The following is an 18,720-nucleotide window of genomic DNA, read 5'->3' on the forward strand; positions in this document are numbered from 1 at the left end:
ATCAAGCAGTTGAAAACATTTCTCCTCAATGTGTTCTAGCCCTCACTTCTCTGAAGTCACTTTCCCCCTCCATCACACAGGCTTGGAGGCTGTCCAGGTACATCCCTACAAGTATCCACTGGTACTTCACACTTCTTCACTGAAAAAAAAATTAATCTAAGAAAAAAACAGCTTTAAAAGAGTAAGTTTTAATATAAAATACACAGGTTTTAAAGAGCAGGACCAGTAACATTTCATCCCAGAAAGCAATTACAGAAGCAAGACACTTGGATTTTAGAAAATTTGTTTAATTAATAATGCTCATTAACTACACAGTTTTAATCCATAAATACAGGTTAAAGTTATAAGTACAAGATAAAGTTGAAAAAAAAATCTCAAATGTGTGATAATTTTTTTTTTTTTATGGCTGCCTCTTAATACACTAAAGATGTGGAAATCAGTGCAACTTAAAGAGCTACCAGACAAAATCCTCTAAAGTATGAAGGAGTGCTCAGCAGAGGGTATGTTCATCTCTACCTTGCACCTTCTTGTAAAAGGAACCACATCAATCTTTTCAAATAGTTAATAGAGACAAACATTTAAAAGTTAACACTGTTTATATTCCTATTCAAGCTGCAACACAAATTTCTTTTCTGTATTTTTTGTTTATTTTAAAAAGGATACTTAGGAAGTTTTGAGGGCTTGAAACTACAGACAATGGGATCTCTTCCTTTTCACTGAAGTCAGCAGCAATTCTGACACTGTCCTAGTGGGTGTAGACATGGGCCTGATGTACTTAAGGAAGTGGGAGGAATGGACACAGTTTGTACAATTCATTAGAAATTATTTATGACACTTTTTCATGGATGTACAGAAAAATACCATGAGAGAGCATACAATGTAAAACCATAAATACCCTATCACCCTTAAGTAAGAGGTGTTGAGTTTGCAGGGTTTTCTGCAGAGAAATTTCTGATTCTAACCTGAACAAGGGCTTTGCTGAAATCAATACAATTAAAAGACATTAGCATCATCCTACACAGGGTTAGTCCCAATATAAATGTGTTCTCTTTAATTGCTCATTTTTCTATTTACATTTACAGTATGTGCTGTTGTGAGTGCAAGACCAGATTACACTGAGGATTAGAATAAAAGCAGTGCAATTCCTTTCTCTCTTGGGGCAAAATCAGTGAGTAAATTTTAACATGATAGGAATGTTTCCAAGTGAAAATTGAAAACACATTTCCCCAAGCCAGGATTCCTCTATGTGCAGCACATCTTGGAAAAGGAGAATAGCATCTCTGCATGTTTGCTTTTCACTAAGTACAGCACAGAAGAAAAAGCCAACTATCCCAAAGAAATAAAAACAAATACAATCAGGGTGAACAAACAAGTGGCCAAAATATTTTTTAGAGACACAACTAAGAACTAAAAACACCAACTCAACATGAAGCAATGAATCACGTATTTAGTGGTCAAGGCAACTGTTCAGGGGTTTTTCATTTTCAGTAGCAATAGGTCAGTGTGAAATGTCAGACACTCAAAATGGCCAACCCCATGTAGCACTTCTGCATGGCTTCCACCATCCTCCTCCTTGTCCAGACCAGCTCAAAACACCAAATAACAACAAATGATCTTGGCATACAATGCACTCAATACTTTCCACATCAGCCTTCAAAAGCATGATGCTCTCTGTGGGCTAGGGAAGAGAGGAGAAAAAAAAATGAATAGAAGAACATGTAAACTCTGTCAAGGAGTTGAAAAGATTGAAAAAAAGAGAAGATAAAAATGTAAAAATCAGACAAGGGAGAACACAATGTGCCAACGAGGGATCTTTCAGAATAAACTGTTTGATAATATATTTATAGGGAGCCTAAAATATGGGACACCTTAAAATCCTGATTGCAAATTTTTCCTCTAAATTAATATTTAAATTGGACAGTATGTAGCATTGAGAGTTCTTAAAAGATTTGTTTAATTTGTTTTGTGAATTAGGCACATTAAACACAAAACAAAACAGATTGTACAATGAAATTTAAAATATCTTTTGAATGATAGCTAACTTCTACACTGAAGGGACATAAGTTTAATGCAATGTCAGATGCTACATTCCTAAGTGATTAATGATGAGTCAGGCAGGCTATTTCCACAGAAATATCCTACCAACGTCTTGTTTTTCTAATGAAGATAGAAATGAATAGTACAAAATACTTACATTTATAAAAGATCACTTTAAAAGATGTGTGCGGAAGAAGTTTATGAATCTTTTCTAAAACTTTTGCTTCCCTTGCTGAAGAGGAATTCATGTTCCAGACTTGCACAACATCTTCACGGTCACGAACACTGACACTAACCCCTATTACTTCATCATCTGCACAGAAGGAGAAGAACAATCAAGGAATACTTTAAAAGTGAGACATGTCTAATTTGCTACTTATGTATTATGAAACAGTGCCCAAATGCTGGAAAAAAAATAAAGATGTGAAAAAATGAGCAATCTCCAGTGAGGAAAATACCAATGTTCAAACCAGACAAAGTAGTTACCAGAAAGAAGTTATTGGAAATATTACCTCATGGTGTTTTTTATGAAGTGCCATAGGATTATTCATCTTTGCTATTAGCACTCTCAGACTTGATTAGAATGAAATCACAAGACTCCCTCCAGTAAGGTCAGCAGTATGAACTACTAAAGACAATTTACTCACAGTGATGTCTACAAGCAGAAATGGAAGGATGAGGGTGAAACAACTAAAACCCCAGGAAAAGTACCTGGTAGAGACCAGACACCAGCTTTTCCAGACTTTGCTCTCTTTTTCCTTTACATTTTGTCAAGGCAGCAACAGGAAAAAAAAAAAGAAAATAAAATTAATGAAATTAATAAAGCAAGCCCCAGCCAGGCTGCTGCTGCTGCCAGTGCTGGTAACTCAGTGCTACACTGAAGAAGCCTTTGTGGTGTGAAGTTCTCAGGATGCAGTTTTGTGGAGAGCTCAATGGCCATGCCACAGATGGGAGCAGTGGCTGCTCCAGCTGTGAGCACCACGGCACAGCTGCTCTGTGCATCCCAAGGAAAGGGTCACTAACAATACATAAAGGTGGTGTCAGAAATACAAGGCCAAGGGCAAGAACCACCCTGTGGACAGCAGAATATCATATATTTGCTTCAAGTGATCCCAAGACACCCCTAGCAGTACATAAAGGGTGTGAGAGACCATTTAAAAGGTTATTTCTGAACTGCTCTGTAAACCTGAGAAAGGCCATTCTTTTTTGTGGAATGATAGCCAGTGAAAGACAATTCCTAACAGGATATTCACTGTCACTGAAACAGCCACTTTTCTCAGACATTCACACTTAGAAGAGAAGGAAATATGGTGAAAAGAATGATGAAGAAATGTCTCAATCATTACCTGCTGCACAACAATCTGTAAACTGCTCTCCAATAGTTGCTAGCAGTAGCTCTTTCCAAACTGCAGCCTAAGGAGGCAGAAAAATATTACATTGACATTATTCTTTCTTAAATTGAAAATTAGGTTTGCTAGCTCAGTTTTGAGTGTCTTCTCTTTCTGAGGTTGTCTAAAAAAAAGGGAGTGTTTATTGTAAGTGCATGCTGTGTTATATAATTAATTGTTGGGTCTGTACAAGATGTTTCATCTTAGCCAAGGAGATGCTGTGCCCACGTTTGATGAAGAATGAAGCCAAAAAAAAAAAAAAAAAAGAAACAGAAAATGCTATTTACAAGGCACTGAAAGCTGGCTGAAGTTCACCTTCAAGCAAACCTTTCAGAAGTGACTGAGGCCATGTGGTGCATACTTTGAGAGATCAAAAGTATCTTCATGTCAAAAAGGGGCTGTCATTCAGCCTCTGAAAAACAAGGCCCCTGGGGTCCCTAAATTCACTGCCCAGTAATTCAGGCTCTCCAAACCACTTGTCACTTCTGACAATCTTCACACCTTAGATTATAGGAGGAAAAAGACAATTTCAATTTCAGCCTTTTGTGACCACTTGGGACTGCGGGGGAGGAAAGCTGCAGCTCACATACAAGGAAAAAGCCCACAGGCAAAAATCAATTAACTTTCGGCTGAAATTTTGAGTACCATCTTTCAGCATTTAATGCCTTCTGCAAGGCTGTCACATTTTTCTGACACTTCACTTTTTCTGTTTAAAGGCCTGATCCAGAGCACATTTACACACATAAACACCATGTGTGAAGAGGTCAAATCTCCTTTCTGTGGCAGTTCACAGAAGTTACTCACATGCATTTGATTAGAGAGGCAAAGAGAAACATAATTATTTCATTCAAGCTCAAGGATATGCCTGAATAGACAATTTTTAAATGAAATATATAATTTAGCATAGATTATCAGGAAAAGGTCTTTCTATTTTTCTTTGCCTATAAGCAAACAGTCTCAAGAACAAAGGTGATAATAAATTACCATGTTTCAAATTGAAACACTGTAGCTTTCTTTTTTTTTTAATAATACATTGCCAAATGTTATCTAAAGCAAGAGATATGTAATTATTGGAAAATAAACTTCTGCTCTTTGACTTTAAAAGGTTATGGAAGTTAAAGTAGTATTTGGTTGTTGTGTTGGGTGATGTAAGAAGTAAAAACCTTTACAACAGCTTTATCAAACAGAGTTTAAAGAAACTCCCTTACTAAACAAGGTCTGAGTAAAGAGTCAGTGTAACATACCGTACTTTCTTTAGGGACCTTCATTTTCCATATACCTCCTTTGGCATTGCTTCCTTCTTCCCTGTTATGGGAAATAGATCAGTGAAAATACACATTCAAATCCATATCTAGATAACCCTATGTTTGTGGTTTAATTTTCCCAGAAAAATCCCATCTGAAATGCAATTACTAACTCCAGGCAGCATGACTCTGACTTCTGACATCAGAGATAATTCTTTCATTGTTCATATGAAGTGTATCTCTCAACACGTAATCCTTTTCCTAAGTTTTGTGTGTTGTAAAACACTTGTATTTTCCCTGACTACATACGACCTTTGAAGTGGCTGCATACTGCATGGGAACAAGCCACAAAACAATTTTACATTTTACTATAGTAACCTTTAATTTTGGAAAAACTCTGGCATATTTTCACAGAAGCAGCTTTTTACTCTTCCGTTTTTTCCATTTAATAAAAGAACATGAGCACACTTAATTTCAGTTTTGTGACAGCTAGAAATTAATTGCCCTTATTAAAAAAAGACTGAAGCTGCTACAGGTCAGGGAAGATGCAACCATTAGACTGCCTTGTAATGACAAAGGCACAGTGCACTAACCTGTGAGCTTCTCAAGTTTATTCTGTCACAATTCTTTTTCTAAGACTTTAAATTAGGGCTTCTAGTTTCCTGTTAAAACTCTGTAAAGGCCAAATTAAATGAATGACTTAAAAATTCATCTTTGGAATATCTATACCCAGTGTGTTACCTATAGAGATTCCTCAGGATCAATGGTCTCCCATCAATCCTGACAGATGCTGGGGAAAAGAGGGGGAAACTTTGGGAGGACTTCTTCAAAAATCTGTATCCTCAATTCTTACTTCAGGATTTCTCTTTCTTTCTAAATGAAAAAAAAATAAAATACTGAAATTGGCCAGTATACTGTAATGGTAATCTGAGAAAAGCTTCTTGGCAGTAATTATTGAAAAGTTAGCAAATTACTGATGATGAGATCGATCTCTTGCAATTCCTTTCTAAAATGCAACATTACTTTGATAGGCTTAAAAAAGTGTCTAATTTTCAAAAATGATCTTTGCATTTTACACCTCTAGTAGTCACTTAACAAATGAAAACTAAAAATATTTTTTAAAACCTCAAAAAATCAAACCCCTAAATGCTCTCACTCATCCTTACAAAGATAGGAAAGTCTAGACACCATGGCCCAGTTGATTTATACAGGTATCAATGGTTTTTCATACCCACTTTAGCAATCCTGATGAGTCACAGTATTTTCAGAAAAGTAAAACAGACTTTCAGATGCATTTCACTTTAGAAAATTTACATTTTCAGTAAAGTAGGACAGAAATTTTCTGTAGTAAGTCATCACAAAGTTAGACAACTATGATTGTTTTACAACTAATGTTCTAAAGAACCCTAATGCAATCACAATCTATGTAATTGATGCCAAAAAGATCAAAAGTCTTCAGAAAATGCTGAGGTTCTCTGAGAACTGCAGCAGGAAGAAGGTATGCAAAGTTTGATTTCTGAAAGGAAAACATCAATTACTTATACTTTATTCCATTACTATCCTACAATCAAGTAGGAATTTGCTGCAATGAATCACCCCATAATGTCTTAAATTAGTTTTGATCCAAGGTGCATGGACATGTACAGGCATATGAAGCATGGACTTCACCTGTGCAAAAGCACAGGTGAAAAAGGAGTGAAGGACCTTCAGTTGTTTGCATCATTATTTCACCAGGTTCAGTGGAAAAAAAATAATGTGCAAGCTAAAAAAATTCAAATAGAAGTAACTTATTCAGTGTATTCCTATATTGAAATTCAGAGTCACATTCTAATTTCTCGGCTTCTATTTCATAATCTATTTTTGTACCTTTACATCCAGAGTTGGACAATGAAATTACAGTCTGTGTTTTTAATAAAGACTCCTTGGTACAAGTCACTTTTAAACTAAACAAGAACCTTGGGGTATTTCTTTCATTGGTCCCTCGAGTTCAGGTGTTTGCAGCCAACAGAAACAAGACCCTCCTGTCCCACACCTTTCATTCCTTCAGGTTATTCCACTGCCTGTTCCCAGAAATGTCTGGTGACAGTGCACATACCAAAGTGGGCGCCTTTCTCCCCGCATTAAATGGTAGCTACATCTCAGAGGCAGGTTTGTCACGGGAGGAATGTTGTTGTAGACACTCCAGAAATCCTTGAAAAGGAAAAATATTAGTTGCATTAACACAAGAGAGTGTTTCATGCAGATTTATTTCCATGCTAATTTCCTCTGAAACAATTACACATCCTTCTCCTGGGGAAGGGGCACTTTCTATGTTATAATAAAATGCTCTGAAAGGAACTTCTTACAGAATCATTTATATTTTTATATATTTTAGATGCCAATCCTGCATACATGTAGTTGGAAAAAAGGGAAGCAGTCCAAATGTGGATCCTTTTGAATACAAAGGGGGAAAAATCATCAAAACCAGAGTTACACTGGCTACCTAAACCTTCCTTAGCATATTAAGAAGATATATTTATATTAAATATCCACCTTGCTTCACTTATGGCTAGCCTAAGTGTCATTATGATTATCCTGACTTACAAAAGGATTTTTAGAGACTTAAGTTGCATCAACCAACATGTGGTGATGCAATATTAATCATTAGTGCAACTCATTAAGTATTATCTAGATATAATATGTAAGGTTTATCTAATACATTAAGTTGTATCTAATACTTAATCACTAGTACAACTTCAGAAACAAGGATTGCAACATTATGTGATAAAATTTTGTGGCCCTTGGCAACTCTGCCTAACAGCCATTACCTCTGCCCAGCCACAAGAAGAAATTGAAGACTATTAAAACATAAAAACTTGGTATGAAATACCCATTTTGACAATGATATTATTCTTAAATGGTTGTGTGCCCAAATCCTAAAGCCACTTGCAGAAGAAGGAGCAGAGGTACACTGTCTGTGTAAACATTTGAGAGCTCTTTTTGTCCTGAACTAGGGACGTGGTTTGGAAGGTTTTGTGTTTGGAAATCTCATGCAATCTACACAGTTGTGCAGACCTTCATGAAAAAGCCTTACTTTAAACTTTAGTAGATTGCTACAGGTGTGCTTCTCAAAGAGAAGGGTCTGGCATTACCCTAAAATTTCAGAGATTAAGTGAAATAGTCAGCTTAGCACTAAGGTGAGACAAATACCACTTTGCTACACAACTCATGCTAACTGTCGTATTAAAACAGAAATACAATTTTACTTGCAAGAGATACCCACTGCTAGACAATGGCAGATAACAAAGACATGCAGAATTTCTCACTGCTGCCAGTATTACACACTTTAAGAGTCCTTTCATTCAGTTTGCTAGAATCTGTTTTTAGATACATACTCAAGGAGAGAAACTCCACCAAAAAAAACCACATGCTGCAATTTTTAGTCTTTGTGCAGTTAATTTCTGTATTAGAAAAAGGAGAAAAGGCTGGAAAGATATTTAAAGTACATCAAATGTTCAATGTACTAGTGGAACTTCAGGAAGGGTTAAGAATCCACGTGCCCAATCCAATATGCCTCCTCCTTTTCCCATCCAGAAAGACAAATGAATTTCAAATATTGACTCAGTAATACAAACACACAACAGCAGCAACACTCACGTTTCACACCTCAGGTAAGCAAAGCCACAGGTGTGACCCATCCTAGGAGGAAAAACACAACTTGAGGTGCGAAGTTACATTAATAACATGTGGCAGCTCCTGTAGCAGAGCCAGGCGCCTTACCTGCACTGTTTGTACTGTATACATCTTCTTCAAATTTAATGCACATTCTGCTGCTGTTGTACCAGGAAGTGACCTTGAAGACAAAGCACTGGTTAATTAAAATGTTTATTTTATCAAGGAGTGGGAGAAGAAAGATGGAGAGGGAATGTGAATCGCATGAGTGTGAAGTTGAAATGTTCACATGTCAAAGGGGAGGTCCAACTCCAATTTATCAGGAATCATTTCAAGATAGGAGTTAAAGTTCTTTTATACTTGCGAATAAATTAATATTTGCCAGGTAATTCGTAAAAATAAACACAAGTATCAGGAGTTTTAGCCAAGCAGCACAGCGCTGCGCTCAGAGCTACCACACACCATCAAAGCCCTGCTGTTCACAGGCTACCAGAAGGGGACGGCATGATCGTACCCAAGAATTATTTTAAATTACATTTAACACACCCCAACCCCCGTTTTTAGCATTTTAAGTGTGTCGGCGCTGCATACTTTAAAAAGGAAGCGCATCCGCGCGCCTTGCGCTGCGGGGCCCTCAGCGCCGGCCGCTAGGTGGCGCAGGCGCACAGCGGCGGGGCGCGGGCGGGGCGCGGGCACGGCGGGGCATGGCGGGCAGGCAGACATGACGAACACTGTGGGGCACAGCGGGCACGGAGGGGCACAGCGGGCACGGAGGGGCACGACAGGCAGACATGACGAACACTGCGGGGCACAGCGGGCACGGAGGGGCACGACAGGCAGGCATGACGAACACAGCTGGGCGCAGGCACGGCCGCACCTTCCGTCAGCCCCGCGCCGCCTCAGCAGCCGTCACACCCGCCACAGCTCCTGGCCACCCCTGAAGGGTGGGACACGCAGGGAGCTGAGGAGAAGCGCGAGTGCCACAGGTCAGGCTGTGGCTCCCCGCACAGCCAGGGAACCTCCGTGACTTCCACTGATGCCTTCAAGGCACCTTTGCCACCAGCCAAGACATCTTTGGGGTGGTCTCGCTGCCAGACACCCTGGTGCACCATGGTTCGGCCTCTGTAGCTCACCCTCACACTGGATATCACCAGCTCCCACCTGGAGCTGCTTCCCTCCCTCAAAGGCCTTCAGGGGAAGCCATAAGAGGAGTGGTTGAGGTCACTTTGGTCCGTTCAGCCCGGAGGAGACCAAAGGGAGATTTTGTTGCAGTCTACAAGTTCCTCAGGAGGCAAACCAGATCTCTGTGGTGACGACAGGACCCAGGGGAACAGCTGGAGCTCTGCCAGGGGAGGATCAGGCTGGATATCAGAAAAAGGTTCTTCCTCCAGAGGCTGAGGGACTGAACAGGCTCTCCAGGGAATGGTCACAGTCCCATGGCTGCCTGAGCTCCAGGAGCGCTTGGACAATGTTAAAGCACAGGGTGTTCCCTTGGCGATGGGCCTGTGCAGGGCCAGGAGCTGGACTCGATGATCCTCATGGGTCCCTTCCAACTCAGGATATTCTGTGATTCTTTAGACACACACAGCACCAGCTGCATCCCATCCTCTGAAAGGTCTTTTCCAACCTAAATGGTTCTATTTATAATCTTTTCCATGACTCTTCAGTGTATGAGACATGGGATGGTGCATCCACACCCCCAGAAATCCCTGTGTTCCTGTCACTACACTAACATCCTAACACCCACCTTACAATTCCCAGGCACAATTTTGCGGGAATGAGGTCAAAATTGCTAAGGCACATTCAATTTCTTAGAACTAGAAACATTTTTCTTTCCCTTCAGAAGCTGAAGTAGGATTTCTAAAGAAAAATGAAGATCAAAGACAAAAGCAACCTCCCATTGTGTCTCAGAAGAGGAAACAAAAATGTGTAAAATTACTAAATCTGGAAACAGAAGCAAGAGAGCGGGTTTAAGGAAACAGAAGAAAACGCAGCTGTTGCTCGGGTACCAACTGAAGAAAGGATAAAAGCAAACCAGATCTCAGCATCCCTCCCTGATACCTCTGATCAGCATGAAATATGTCCAGGGAAACACTGAAGTTACTCTCAGTTGTTACAGATATAATTGAAGCTCTGGGCAAACCCTAGATATTCATGTAAAGGAAGAAATTTAATATGCAAAACTACTGAAACAGCATCACATCTTCAAAAGTCTAATAATAGCTCTGAGGTTTTTTCCAAGGCTCCTATTAAAATAAGCTGCTTTAAAAATACATACAAACCCAGCAGAAAAATACCTCCCAACTTTTTCAGTATAATGCAGGCAAACTAACATGTGCTTTACTATTTGCCTGTTAATTACTCAAACTAAGAGCACATTTCAATGGTGGAACTGGCAGGAAACAAACAAAAAAATCAACAAGAAATCGCCACGGCACAGCTTGAAGTCCAGTGGCTCATGAACGATGAGAGCTCCCATGAAAAAACTGATAATTTAAAACCAGCCAAAAAAAAAAATCTGTCATCAATGTGATAAAAGGAATCATCATAGTAAAGTTTTGAGGTCTGGGGGTTTTTTTGTGTGTGTGTTTTGGCATTTTTTTATGTACACTTTACACTCAGCATTAAAGAGCAAAAGAGAAATTCATAGTATTTTACAGAAACAGAGAAAGTTAGATTGCTTCTGAAACCACACAAAAAAGGTAGTAAGTTCAAACAAACTTTAAAACTTATCAAGTGGTTTAACTATTTGTCAGTAGAGATTAGTGGATTCACAAGCAACTACCCCTTGTTCTTTTCTTGCTAAGTATATTAGCACCTCCCTACTAATGCTTTGTTCCAAGTAGAATGGAACAGAAACAGGCAAAACCTGAGATAAATTTTGCCTCACCCCACTGCCCAAGAATAGATTTTTGTCTCACCCCACTGCCCAAGAAATTACTTCTCTTCTGGACTGTTTCTGCCACTGTTGGCTTAGCAGTCACCAAGCATCTGGCATTACATATGCTGTACAACAGATACTATCATCACTTGATAGCCTCGTGCTGATACTACCACTGAGTTGCTTCAATAGTAAGGTCTACTAAAAAAAAAAGATTAAAGCTATTCTCTAGCCATAGCCTTCAAAGGTTATCTAGATCATCATAGTGGCCATTGAGCAAATTTAATGCCATTTAAAAGAGCAGCTAAGACAGGTAGACAGAATATACCACTCCAAGGTTATAAAATCGTTCATTTTGATAGCTGCAAATAATGTTTTCCAGAGAAACTGTGATCAGCTGGCAGAAAGCACCAACCAAACAGAAAATTACCTATGTTAAAAGTTATGGTGATGACCATTTACTCCTAGTAACCTGCCTGGTAAGTAGGTAAGCTCCAGACCCACCAGATTACAGTGTTATTTCAGCCTTTCATTCAGCTCTGGAAAGTGTAAGTCACTTATGGATATGGGCATGAACACCCAAATGCTTTTATCTGAAAAAACAAACAATCAAGCAAAACCAAAATCCTACTAAAATCCCATAATTGAGAAAACGATGATGCATCAATTTAAAAGTTCAGGATCGTTTCCTCCAGAATTTACACCTGCACAAATCTGGTTAAATGCATGAGTATAAGGCAGGGACACTATTCTAATCAGACAGACAGAAGCAAAAAGCCTTGAATTTTCTGCAAAATTCCAGACTGCTGACAAATGTGAACTGTAGTGTTTCTGTTTCACCCAGAAACTCAGCAGACCCACACAGATGACCACTCAGGAATTCTGTGCCTTGAAACCCATGAAATTGTGATTTATTTTCTTTTTAATTGAGTACACATTTTAAGTTAAGTTTAAATTAAGTTAGCAGAAATGACAGATTATTTTCAAGTGAAAGAATCTGTAGAAATTCCTATTTCTGTAATTCTCCAGCAAAAACTTGCACTTTAATGTAGGAGTAGTGAGACGGTTGTGTACTTTACTAAAAACCTCAGTACACTTGGTACTACAAAACAAGACCCTGCAAATACTGACCCTCGAAATGAAGCCATTAGAGGATTCTTCTCATTCAGATAATACTACCATCAACAATACAATTAATCCAAAATGCCCTACTGACCTGTCAGCTATTGCCATGGTGAACAACTCATTTCCAAGAACTCAACAGGCCCTGCCAATCCCCATGAGCACAGGAACAGGAAGGAGCTGGATCACAGCACCAGCCTGGCACTGACAGATCCTCTGCGGGTGGAAATAGTTCTGTCACCACTTCACCTACAATTATGCATCTGGGTGTTGGAACTCAGAATGTCTCTCAGACATTTTTAGAGGTTCCAGGCCTTGGTCAGAAGCATTTTAGACCCTGGCAGGCAGCTGGAAACAGCTGTGATTTTGAGTTTGAGCCATGGAATGAGTTACCAACTTTGAAGGTGGAACAAGCAGTCACAAAGGGTTAGATAGTATAGTAGAAGTAGTTACAAAGTAGAGGGAAAATTTTTTAGTATTGTACAGGGAGGTTTTAGCACCTGTACGGGGGGGTTTTTACTTTGTACATGGGGGTCAGAAGTTCTAAGATGGAGGAAAGTGGGCTGATCCTGTTCTTCCTCCTTCTTCTTCCTTGCCTCCATGTTCTTGGTGATGTTGGCACTCACAGATTGGTTTAGAGTAGAAAAGCACTTTGTAATATAGGTAGTAGGTATTGGGGGAAAACTGTAAACATATAATATGTAATATATCATATAAAAGATAACAGCAGCCCTGGGCAGGGAGAGAGAAGAAGAAGACAGCAGACAGAGAGGATGTCAGGGTGTGTGTGTGTCTCTGCCTGGGCCGCTGACTAAACAGCTGCAGCCCATGAAGAAAATGTTTTAGATAACTCACAATAAACTGCCTTGACACTGAACAATGAGAGGCTGCGGAGTTCTTCTTTGGAAGCACGGCTTGGAGGAGAGACTTTTCCACCACACGAGACCCCTGAACCAAGCCCGGGGTTCTCACATCTGGGTTTCCCATGGAGAGTCTGCACATAAAATATTTCTGTGGTTCTTCTGGTCTGCCTGTTTCAGTGGCACTGTGATGCCGCTGCATCTTCAGAACCTTTATAGGAGAAAATTTAGAGCAGTATCAAGACTAATTGAGTTGCCTGATCAGGCCAGACCCACTGTACAGCATCTCATGGTGATTCACACAAGAACGTGGAAAGAGGAATAATCTCCACAAAATGAATCCTAATGCCAGCTTTCTTTGCTACTCCTTCATTATTCCAGCACGAATAAAGAACAAAGGATACAAAGATAAATTCCATTGTTTTATCCATGAATAAACCTCCAGGTGGTTGCACTTATGTTAATTTCTGATGCTGAACTGTAGCTTTTCTGTTTTTCTGCAAAGAATTAAGTATAGAAGTTGTTTCATATGTGCTCACACTGGCCTTTGTTTCCCAGTGGGAATCTCATCACAGCTTTAGTGGAAGCTCTAAAAGCTGCCAAGCAGTTTTGAAAATACCCCTGTAAGTGCTTAGCCACAACTGCTTTTGGTATAAATAAGCAAAATATTTACTTATAAAGCATAAAGTCAAAAACATGCTGTGGCAACTAAATAAATCTGGTAATCCATTCTGAATACAAAGACTGATTTCAAGCCATCAAAGTCTGTCAAAATGCACTTACTGGATTGAACATTCTTATAATATTAACCATCATTTTTCACTGTAAGCCACCTACTCATAAGCTGTAATAGATGAAATAGATGATCCTAGATAAATAAATTTTGCTATCAGGAAGAAGGGAAATTATTAAGTTAGTTTCAAATATCTGATGTGTTCAGTTAGGAAGATTAACACATTATTAAAATGGTTCAGTTATCAAAATGTATCTACTCAGTTTTATATAGAATTCATCTACAACATACAGAGAGAAAAATCAGCACATAAGGACAATACCTTATGCAAGATTATTTTGTCTTTCCTGGAGTAGACAAATAACACTGCCCATTTTACAATATTTACAGACACACACTTCCCCCCACAAAGATACAGAAGAGTTAAACTATTCTTGCAAGAGAATTGAGATTATCTAAAGGGCATTGTTAAAAGTCAGGCGAGAAAACAGGGCAAGCAGGCCATGATCCTGCAAAATGATGGGAAACTGGGAGGAGACACAGCCAGGACAGCTGACCCCAGCTGAGCCAAGGGATATTCCAGACCCTCTGACATTGTGCTCAGGATATAAAGTGGGGGAAAGAGGAGGAAGGGGGGATGTTTGGAGTTATGGTGTCTGTCTTCCCAAGTCATGTGGGATAGAGCCCTGCTCTCCTGGAGGTGGCTGAACACCTGCCTGCCCATGGGAAGCAGTGCATTAATTCCTTGTTTTGCTTTGCCTGCGTGTGAGGCTTTTGCTTTCCTTATTAAACTGTCACTATCTCAGCCCACGACTTTTCCAGCTTTTACCCTTCCAATTCTCTCCCCGATCCAGCTGGTGGAGGAGTGAGGGAGCATCTGTGTGGTGCTTGGGTTTTGTCTGGGGTTAAACCACACCCTGTGATAGCCAGGCTAAGTGACGGTTGGGATTTGCAAAGTTTATCAGTAGGATATTTGCATCATGTCAACATGTACATCAAAAAGTATAACCATCTTCACAGCTTTGTATTTACACAAATATCACACCCAGATCCACAGCCCCAAATCCCATTAAGGGATGGTTTCAAGTGCATAAGGTGGCTTGTTATCCAGGACAACCCAGCCTTTGATGGTCATGCCACTTGACTTTTCCCTATGTGCAATTCCAGTGTTGAATGTGCTACACAATATAGTGACCAGATTGGTAATATTCATATTTTATTTGTTATATTCAGTGATGCATATTGACACTTCATTCTAAAAAATATCTGAAAGACTATACAATGTAAAAAACCTAAGAAGGCAACTTTTCCTTTCAGAGACAGAAGCCATTACAAGCAGAACCAGAGTCTTCCTGAGATAAGCACGAGTGTAAAGAGCTACCAGCACGAATCAGCTTCCCAAGGTGGCAGCAAAAGCCCCCGCAAGCCTTGCTGAAATTCCCCCTGCTCCCTAACATCACTGCAGGCAAGAATCCTACCAATGAGACATGTGGGTATGAACTTGGAAATCTGTAGAATGGACAAAATAAACAGCAAATATAAACTCATGTTTTCCAAACTTCTAGTGCTTCACCTTGGAATATTTTAAAAAGGAAATCTCATTTGTCTTAAAACACCTGCCAGCTTCTCTGCACCTTCTTTGGAACTGCTGACCTGCAAGCAGGATCTTTTTTGTCAAACTGGTGAATAATATTCTCCCAAAGCTTTTATCATGCTCATTTTCCTAAGGCATTTACAAGGTAAGATAGCAGAGAGCACTGTCCTGTGGTCGCTATTTCAGACACAGACACCAAGAAAGGCTTAGCACTAACAGGAAATGCAGATGCCCTGTGACATGTGTGGGATGATGGCAATGAACCAGGACCTGGCCACAGGATGCCAGCCTCCAGATGTTCAGCCTGTGCCAAGGCATTCACAGAAACAAGTGCTGATGTAGGTAAAACGAAAGCATTTACTTCTAAGCAAGAGATGGATCCAGTGCTGCTATGATAAAAGCAAGGCCATGAACCCCAAGGGTAGCTCATCACTAGTTGCTACAGAAAGTACCACTTAGCTGATGGATATTTATTTTAACAGCATGACTTAATGAAAAGATATGTTTTAGAGATCTTAAAATTGTATGTCATGGATCTCTCTCACAGTAATTTAATAGAAAGAGATAACTATGTATCCATCTCAACATCTATTTATCCTTAAGCATCACTTCTTCCTGCTTTTCTCTGCAAGTACAGGGTAAAATGTAGCAGCAGTCAAAAATCAATACCACTTCCTGAGGAAACAGCACTGCTCCACACTAGGTACTACTGAAGTCAGTTTAAAAAGTGCCCACAGTTATATTCTACAGAAAGTCCAACTGATACAAGCCCAAGACTCTATCAAATCTCTGTGCATGTACCAATAAACTTGTGTGCATTTATGGTCCCACTTTTTATTTCTTATATATACACTCTTGGATTTGTAAGTTAAGAAAAACCAGTACTAATTAAATGCATTTACATGTGATCTGAAAAGTAAGAGAAAAATCTGTGGAATAAATTAATTTTAAGAGTCTAAAGCATTGTGGAAGTAGGACTTAAGAAAAAAAAATGAAGGTACTCAGAAACTCAAAATGGATTTTAACTGTTGACCCAAATTATAAAAAATAGACCTGTTTATCTCTACATGGCTTATGTAAACAAACAGACCTGGTTGGTGATTTGATTAAATACCAGCTCAAATGATGCTTTTTAAAAACAAAGCAGAAATTCAACTTAGATCCCAAACCTGACCATAACTGCATCACAACGGCAAAAGGAATAATCAGAAATAATTGGTGGGTTTATTTATTATATTTTATTTACTGGACCTGTTTTCAACAGTTCCTTATTATTTCTCTGTCACGAGTTGGAAAGTTACCAGAAAAATAACTAAAGAGGAGAATTTTACCAATAGCATGGGGCAGTATATTCAGTGTCAGAAAAGCTGATAAACTTGCCTTCTGGAGTGGGGAGAGAGGAGAAATACACCACAAAATCGAGAAAAGGAAGCTGTAGATTAAATAACGAGATGCTAGAAAATACATGCTAGGAAAACAACACCAAATGCTGGTAAGAAACTTTCAGTTTTGACTTTGGCACTTGTTCCTTATGCCTCGCTTGTGCACCACAGGGGTGAGCTCCCTTGGGAGCCTCTTTCCACGGCATTAGCCGCTCAAACTTCAAGCAAACGAGGTGTAATAAGAGCCCGCAGGTAATTAATAAATTTAGCTAATCCTTCAAAACTCATCTCTTCGGATTTTAAGAACTGATCACCCGCGGGAGCCAAACCCGACATTAAAGAGTTGTAAGATTCGGCATGTCACGGTGGGTGGGACCGGGTCCATCTGGGCAGCAGGGCACAAACCACAGCAGCAAAGCACAACCTTTACCCTTCTATTCCCGGGGCTGGCGAGCGTCATCTCTAAATTCAGATCCCAAACCCGCACCGACGGTGCCCGGACCAATGTGTGTCCGCTGAACTACAGAACCCAAAGCGTTTCCAGCCCAGTTTCACCGCGCGGACCCCCTCGATGGTGACAGGCACCGGGACAATCCCTCGCACCAGCACTTTTCCCATTGGCAGCGTTAACTTCCCGCATCCAATCTTTGGGCGAGCGAACCGATCATCCCAGAGGTGCGCATCCCTTCCTAGACGGGTTCGGGGGCTTTCCGCAGCTCCACTCACTTGTCCAGCCAGAAGGTCCACGGCGAGTGCAGCGGCAGGCGCGGCGCGTCCCGCCCGGGCGGGCTGAGCGCCATCGCCGCGGCGGGCGGGGCGCGGGGAGGGGACCGGGGACGCTGCAGGAGCGGGGAGCGGGACTCGGGCTCCGAGAGAGGCTGGGGAGGAGGGACAGAGAGACGGGGACGAGGCGCGATGGGAAGGATAGGCAGGAAAAGGGCAGGGTGATGACAGAGATGGACGTGGGACCATTGGAGAGCGTGGGTGGCTCCGCAAAGGGGCACGGGCGCTCGCTCCATCCCGTTGCTGCCTCTGCTGCGGGGCTCAGCTGAAGGGAATCGCTGATTTCCTTCCAGAGACCTTTACAACAACCCACGGCCACGAGGGGCACGCGGGGTACCCAGTGCGTCCACCCTGCACCGCGGCGCTGCTGGCAGCCCCTTCTCTGCACATCCACAGGTCACACCGCACACCTGACAAGTCTCTGGGGCTGCCTTTTTGAGCAAAATAACCTTCGTACTCAGTGTGGCTTGGCAGTGCTGACCAAAACACTAAATCTCTCTAAAGCTCCCACTTTTAGGACACAAAACCCTTGCACGTTCACACAGGCTGCTGGCAGCCCCTTCTCTGCACATCCACAGGTCACAGCACAGACCCGGCGTGTCTCTGGGGCTGCCTTGCTGCACAAAATAACCCTTGTGCTCAGTTTGGCTTGGCAATGCTGACCAAAACACTAAATCTTTCTAAAAACACAAGTTTTAAGACAAAACATTTTCTACATTTGCACAGTGAAGAGATGGCTACTGTGCAGAGTGACCATGGATGGAGACAGTGCAACAATGAACATTTCCAGACTCAGGGGATAATAATTTCTCTGCTTTCCCATCTTCTCTACGGCCCATTGGTTTTACAGGGAGATGTTCCTCACAATCGAACATGGACATGTGCAAAACCCCTCACATTATTTTTAGAATAGTACTTTTAAAATTAAGATTCTCCCCATTGGGACTGTGCACAGTAGTAAAGTTAAACACCCACATAAATGATAACAGGATCAAAGACCATGAATCACATAGATTTCTTTGCAAGCACATTTAGTAGGATGAAT

The 18,720-nt window shown here is 40.7% G+C and overlaps 1 protein-coding gene across 4 annotated transcripts; it reads right to left on the reverse strand.

Moving 5' to 3' along the window:
* Positions 1 to 266: 266 nt before the first annotated feature.
* Positions 267 to 17,721, reverse strand: EIF4E3 (eukaryotic translation initiation factor 4E family member 3). 4 transcript variants are annotated; one of them, XM_021548323.2, is made up of 8 exons: positions 17,619 to 17,721; positions 8,429 to 8,501; positions 8,315 to 8,347; positions 6,765 to 6,859; positions 4,670 to 4,730; positions 3,384 to 3,450; positions 2,195 to 2,350; positions 267 to 1,678 (listed from the first exon to the last, which is right to left on the reverse strand). In XM_021548323.2, the coding sequence occupies exons 1-8, from the start codon at positions 17,690 to 17,692 to the stop codon at positions 1,647 to 1,649; spliced, it is 591 nt and encodes a 196-aa protein (XP_021403998.2). In that variant the 5' UTR covers positions 17,693 to 17,721; the 3' UTR covers positions 267 to 1,646. The 4 variants fall into 4 exon arrangements, with proteins under 4 accessions (XP_021403998.2, XP_021404001.1, XP_021403999.2 ...); XM_021548326.2 differs by lacking the exon at positions 17,619 to 17,721 and adding an exon at positions 17,496 to 17,603 and having other exon boundaries at positions 8,306 to 8,347; XM_021548324.2 differs by lacking the exon at positions 8,315 to 8,347.
* Positions 17,722 to 18,720: the final 999 nt, after the last annotated feature.

This window comes from Lonchura striata, chromosome 12, assembly GCF_046129695.1.
Source record: "Lonchura striata isolate bLonStr1 chromosome 12, bLonStr1.mat, whole genome shotgun sequence".
Taxonomy (NCBI): Eukaryota; Metazoa; Chordata; class Aves; order Passeriformes; family Estrildidae; genus Lonchura; species Lonchura striata.